Raw genomic sequence first — 6,000 nt, 5'->3', positions numbered from 1 at the left:
AAAAAGGAAAAAAAATGCACTGCAAGTAATTATGTAAATAAACTTGATTCCCAGGAAAAAATGTTCAATGCTGGTACATTTTTTGCAAGTGCAACATCACTGGCAAACCCTATCCAATAAGGAAGCATCCTGGTTCTAGCTTATTTTAGAACAAAATGACAGGACACCGATTGTGACTATAAAACAAGTAAAAAACAATTCTTTCAAAAGGCATGGAAATATATGTCTTTTCTGACTGGTTTCAGAAATTGCCAGATTATGATATATAAGAAATAGCTGATAAAATCATACCGAAATCTCATCTAGAAAACTACATCATTGGGGGAAGAAGAGGAGGGACCTTAAAAAATGTTTATTGCCAAAGTTAACTTTCTATGAGAAAAGTTTAAAAATCATTTAGATCTAACAAATCACACCGCAGCAGCATAAAATGGGCACTTTTGAAAACTTGGAAAAATACTAAAAGCTAATTTTTTTTTCAAACAGGGAGAAACATGTACTTTTTCCATGGCAGTATTATCTGTCACTGTGACATGCATTTCATCTGTTTATGTCACACATTCATTAAAGTCAACTGAATAAGAGAAGTGCCTATTTGAATCTGCAGCCAAATATAGTGCAATTGCCTAGCAGTCTATACTTGCACCAGCACAAGTCTGCAGAGATCAATAAGACAAAGTAGTAAAACTAATAAAACTCTGTAAAACTTTCAAAAATTAATGCTCGTTAAAGGCATTTACAGTGGTAAAGTCAGAAATCTCCATTAAAAAGTCTATGGGCTCATCCAATTAGTTACACTGAACTGAAGTAGTTGGTTTGGTTTTTCTTTCCCACTTATGCATACACCCCACTCAATAAACACAGAAAAAAAGGAATAATCTTCTCTTATAAGACTAGAGGGATGCGGTGAACACCACAGCTAGCAAAATATTCCATAGAAACCTTTCTTGTAAAGTCCTTTAGAAAGTTCAGGCTGATCAGCCTTTGCACATTGAGGTAAAAATTCTGTCCAGTGCATCAGAAAAGATAATCTATGAGTATCTATTACTTTAAAAAAATGGCTCAATTTGTTGATGCATCAGACAGTGCTGCAAAGTATAGATTCAGTGCAACTATTCCGAGCTGCTGGTAGAAGACCAACTGAAGTCAACTTGGCTCTATCTAGAGGCGGTAGGCATTTGAAACATTTTGAGGCTGTATGGGGTACCAAACTGGTTGAGTTCTTTTTTTCTGAGACTCTCAGGCAAAATACATTGTGTGCTGGGTATCATGGTGAATCTGCACAGCCTTAGCCAAGGCCTGAGGATCCCGGCCGTTGCTTTGTCCTGACACATGACTGCCTTCCGCGCTGTAACGAGAATAAAGGAAAAAAAAAAACACATATGACCATAGAACAGTGCTTCAAACTTCACCTGTTTCAAACAGCACAAATGATACTGGATCCAAGAAGATCTTAGGCTCAAGCCTGGGGTTTCTTTAATAATTTATGTCTCTCTAAACATCAACTGAAAAAAAATGTAATGCAACTTATTTAATGGGTGGTTACAATAATTAAATAAAATAATGTCTATAAGAGTCAAATCTTTAATGATACCTATATAAGGACTCCTATGACCATTGTGTCTGGTTAATTCCTACTAGGCTTCATTTAGTTAAATGTCATTTTCTACATAGTAATCTTTCCTGCCTCTTAAGTCCAGGTCAGGATCTTCTGGAATATTGTTTTATAGAATCCTGTACTTTTGTTTTAGGGTACTAAACACAATTGAAATAAAATTATTAACTGAGTAATTATTTCTTTATCCACGGGAGTGTAAATTCAAAGAAAGTAAGAACTTTGTCCATTTTTCTCACCACTGTATCCGTAAGGCTTAGCACATAATATAGTCTCAATAACTTTTGAATGAATGAATCTCTGTGCCTAGCACAGTGCTGGAACATAGTAGACACTGCAAATGTTACTGCACAGCCATCTTTTCTTGCTTTCCCCTCCTAGCTACACAACCTTGGACAAGTAGAGAGGCCTCTGAAATTTGTTTTTTTTGGGGGGTGGGGGGGTAACAACAACTTGTAAATATACTCCTTAAGAATATCATGTGATATAAAGAGTTCTCTTCTAACTTCTCTTCACATTATTATCCTTATCATTTAGGTTCAAAATCTTTCATCTTTTATTTTATCCTCTCCTCTGCCACTCATACTCAATACTGTTAAATCCTGTGTATTCTATCCAAGGAAGACCTTTTTACATTTAACAAGACAATCTTGCTCTAACATACTTTTCCAGCCTCAGGCTTGCTGTTTCCCCTTAATATGCTCCAGACAAACATGTCACTTGATTTCTCTCCTTTATGCCCATTGTTCTCACTGCCTGGAAGAATCCTTCTCTCTTCTTCATAGAGCCAAATCCAGCTATATTCTCAGCTAGCTATAAATCTCCTATTGCACTTTTATCTATATTGATTCAGACTGTCTGCACTTCTATATTTGCCTGTATTGTCTCCCACACTGAAATATAAAATCCCCATAGACAGGAAGCCTGTCTTACTCATCTTGGTATTTCTAGCACCTAGCAGAGTACCAGGCACACAGTCAATACCTAATAAATGTGTTGAATGAATGAATGTATATTACAGAATGAAAGGTACAAAGCCACAGCTGGGCATTTTCCATAATAGTGTATTTTCAACCCTTACAGAAATAGACTTGCAGTGGAATGTCTACTATTTAGCAGCTGAATTCAGACTTGGGGGAGAGCCCAGAAAGGGCTACACTTCACAGATGGTCATTTGGAAAAGAAAATTAATGCAAAGGGCTTGTTTAGCTATTTAATAGTAGCTCAGTAACAGGTCAAAATGTCTGATTCTCTTGGGATCCCTATTTGGGGGTGAGAAGGTCTGGCTCCACTCCTACCGACACCCAGGTTCACTCTGGTGCATTCTTCCAGAGGGTACCAAAGACAAAGTGAACTAGTCAGGGCTGGGGTTGGAGCTCAGCAGTAGAGCACTTGCCTGGCATATGTGAGGCACTGGTTTCGATTCTCAGCATACAAATAAAAAAAGGTCTATCAACAACTAAAAAAAATTTTTTTTAAAAGTGATCTAGTCAGGACACCCCCTTGCATGAAGTAGAATCTACAGGCTTGTGATTGCTCTGATAGGAGCACTGTGCTGGGTACTGTTGGAGGTTACTCAGGACCTAATCAGAACTGAAATGTATTTGCTATATAGGAAACCCACAGGCAGCTCCAAATCAGACTCCTGTAGAGACACAATACAAGTATAAACAAGACTGAGCACTTCTTGGACCAGAAGTTACACTATGAGCTCTCACAGGCTTAGGCAATTATATTTCTTCTGTGCAATTTAAGCCCTAAAAGGAAACTTAAATTTTTCAGAGTTTTCTGTAGTATCTCATTTTTTTAACATGCTGGTAAAATAGAAAAAGATTTTATTGTGCCTGAGAAACTTGCCTGTCATGATCTTTATCCACCAGATGATACCTTGCCCTAAATGCTACAAGCCGGGCATAATATGCAGGGGCTGGAATAGAGACTGAGCGTGTGCACCTCACATAGGTGTGACACAGCTGATAAGTCAGTAGCTGGAGCTCATCTGCAGTGAAGCAGTTGTCATCCCACAAGACCTGGTAATGTGAAGGGCGGCTGGTTCCCTGGAGAGAGAGTTTTAGGATTAATGTTTTTCTAACATAGGTGGACTACTTGAGAGGAAAACTGAAACCTAATCCTCATACTCAGAAGTATTACTCCCTAGCACACCTACAAGCAGATACCCAGACCAAAAGATAACCATTTTAGAATATAAGTATTAAAAAGTTAAGCATAATATTTAATAACAAGTCTACTCAAGCTAGTTGCTAAATTTTGCAAATGTCTTCCTATCAGGCCAATGATCTGAATCAGCTTTCAAATTACCTGAATTCCTGCATGACTACAAAGGTAAAAGTCAAACTCAGATGGATGTGTGATGGTACTATCCACCGTAGTGCCTGCTGGTACATTGCCACTTTTCCCCACCTAAATATAAAAAAAGTAATTAGTCAGAAAGCTATGCCCAGGCCATTTTCTTCTTTGATGTGTTAATTGGTAACATGTTGGTAAACTGCTCTTAAGTGGAGTCTTGAAAAACAGTTTAATCCAAGATGTTGAATTCCACCTACATTTCTCTTAACCCAACCATTCATCCTGAAATATTTTCTGACACAAATACCTATCCAGGGTCTCTCTAGGGAAGTCTAGACAAAAAATTAGTTTACCTGTGGCTCTGTGCTTCATACTGTCATCTATTTATAAATTACATGCTGATATCTTCCCAGAGGAAGGAAAATGAGTATTTAAGGGCTAGAGATGTAGCTCTGTAGTAGAGCAGTTGCCCAGCACATGCAAGGTCATGAGTTCTATCTCCTGCACTGGGGGGAAAAATTTAACATTCAAGAGGGATAATGCTGGGCATGATGGCACACACCTATTCTACTTGGGAAGCTGAGGAAGGAGAATTGCAAGTTAGAGGCCAGTCTCAGCAACCCTGTCTTAAAAAGTACAAAGAGGGCTGGCACATCAATGTTTATAGCAACACAATTCACAATAGCTAAAACTGTGGAACCAACCTAGATGGCCTTCAGTAGATGAATGGATTAAAAAATGTGGCATATATACACATTGGAATATTACTCAGCAATAAAAGAGAAAAAAATCATGGCATTTTCAGGTAAATGGATGGAGCTGAAGATAATGCTAAGTGAAGTTAGCCAATCCCAAAAATACAAATGCCAAATGTTTTCTCTGATATAAGGAGTCTGACTCATAGTAAGGTAGGGAGGGGGAGCATGGGAGGAATAGACGAACTCTATATAGGGCAGAGGGGTGGGAAGGGAAGAGAGGGGACAGGGGATTAGCAAGGATGGTGGAATGTGATGGACATCATTATCTAAAGTACATGTATGAAGACATGAATTGGTGTGAACATACTTTATATACAAACAGAGATATGAAAAGTTGTGCTCTATATGTATAATAAGAATTGTAATGCATTACACTGTTGTGTATTTAAAAAATAAAATCAGGGCTGGATTGTGGCTCAGCGGTAGAGCGCCCGCCTAGCACGGGTGGGACCGGGGTTCGATCCTCAGCACCACATAAAAATAAAAGGATTGTGTTGTGTCCATCTACACCTAAAAAATAAATATTAAAAATAAAATTAGTTTAAAAAATAAATAAAATCAATTTAAAAAAAAAAGAAAAGAGGGCTGGGGTTCTAGCTCAGTGGTGGAGCCCTTGCCTAGCAATTGTGAGGCACTGGGTTCGATTCTCAGCACCACATATGAACAAATAAAAATAAAGTTCTATTAACAACTAAAAAAGGAAATACATACATATATATATATATATATATATATATATATATATATATTTTTTTTTTTTTTTTTTTTTTTTTTAAGTAAAGAGAACTGGAGACGTAGCTAAATGGTAAAGCTCCCCTGGGTTCAATTTCCAGTGCCAAAACAAAAACAAAAGAAAATTATGGATAAGTTTCTTGAGGAAAAAAATCAGTTTCATACCTTACTTGGGAAAAAATTAAAACAAAAATCCACATTTTTTTAGTAAAAGTTAAGATGAAGGAATCTTTCAACTGATTGACCAGGTTCAACAAAACTAATACTTACATGGGATCACTAAAAGAAGTCACTCTTAAATAATTATCAGGATGAGAGCACTAAAATGGGGATTAAGAAATCAGTTTCAGATATAGGCTTAGCCTTGCTACTATACATCTTGAATAAAGCATATCTCTCTGCCTTAATATAATCAGCTAAGAAATTAGAGATGGTCTTTTGTGTTTCTAAGATTCTAAGGTTTTTCTATGGCCAAACTTTTCTAGAAGTTTGATTTTAGTTTTTCTAAAATCAGACTTCTAGAAAAGCAGAGCAGGGACATTCAGACATGCATTTATAAGGAATGGAATTAAATCTTGCTATTTGGTT

The 6,000-nt window shown here is 37.0% G+C and overlaps 1 protein-coding gene across 1 annotated transcript in view; it reads right to left on the bottom strand.

The window, feature by feature from the left end:
- Positions 1–336: 336 nt before the first annotated feature.
- Ago4 (argonaute RISC component 4) overlaps positions 337–6,000 on the bottom strand; it is a 36,706-nt gene continuing 31,042 nt past the window's right edge. The window contains exons 16-18 of the mRNA XM_027937397.2: positions 3,935–4,036; positions 3,473–3,672; positions 337–1,348 (exon numbers count right to left, since the gene is read on the bottom strand). Of these exons, the coding sequence (XP_027793198.1) occupies positions 1,240–1,348; positions 3,473–3,672; positions 3,935–4,036 (411 nt within the window). The 3' untranslated portion in view covers positions 337–1,239. The remainder of the gene's footprint in view (positions 1,349–3,472; positions 3,673–3,934; positions 4,037–6,000) is intronic.

The sequence above is a fragment of the Marmota flaviventris genome, chromosome 10 (genome assembly GCF_047511675.1).
Source record: "Marmota flaviventris isolate mMarFla1 chromosome 10, mMarFla1.hap1, whole genome shotgun sequence".
In the NCBI taxonomy this organism is placed as follows: Eukaryota; Metazoa; Chordata; class Mammalia; order Rodentia; family Sciuridae; genus Marmota; species Marmota flaviventris.
This window is presented reverse-complemented; position numbering and strand designations above follow the sequence as displayed.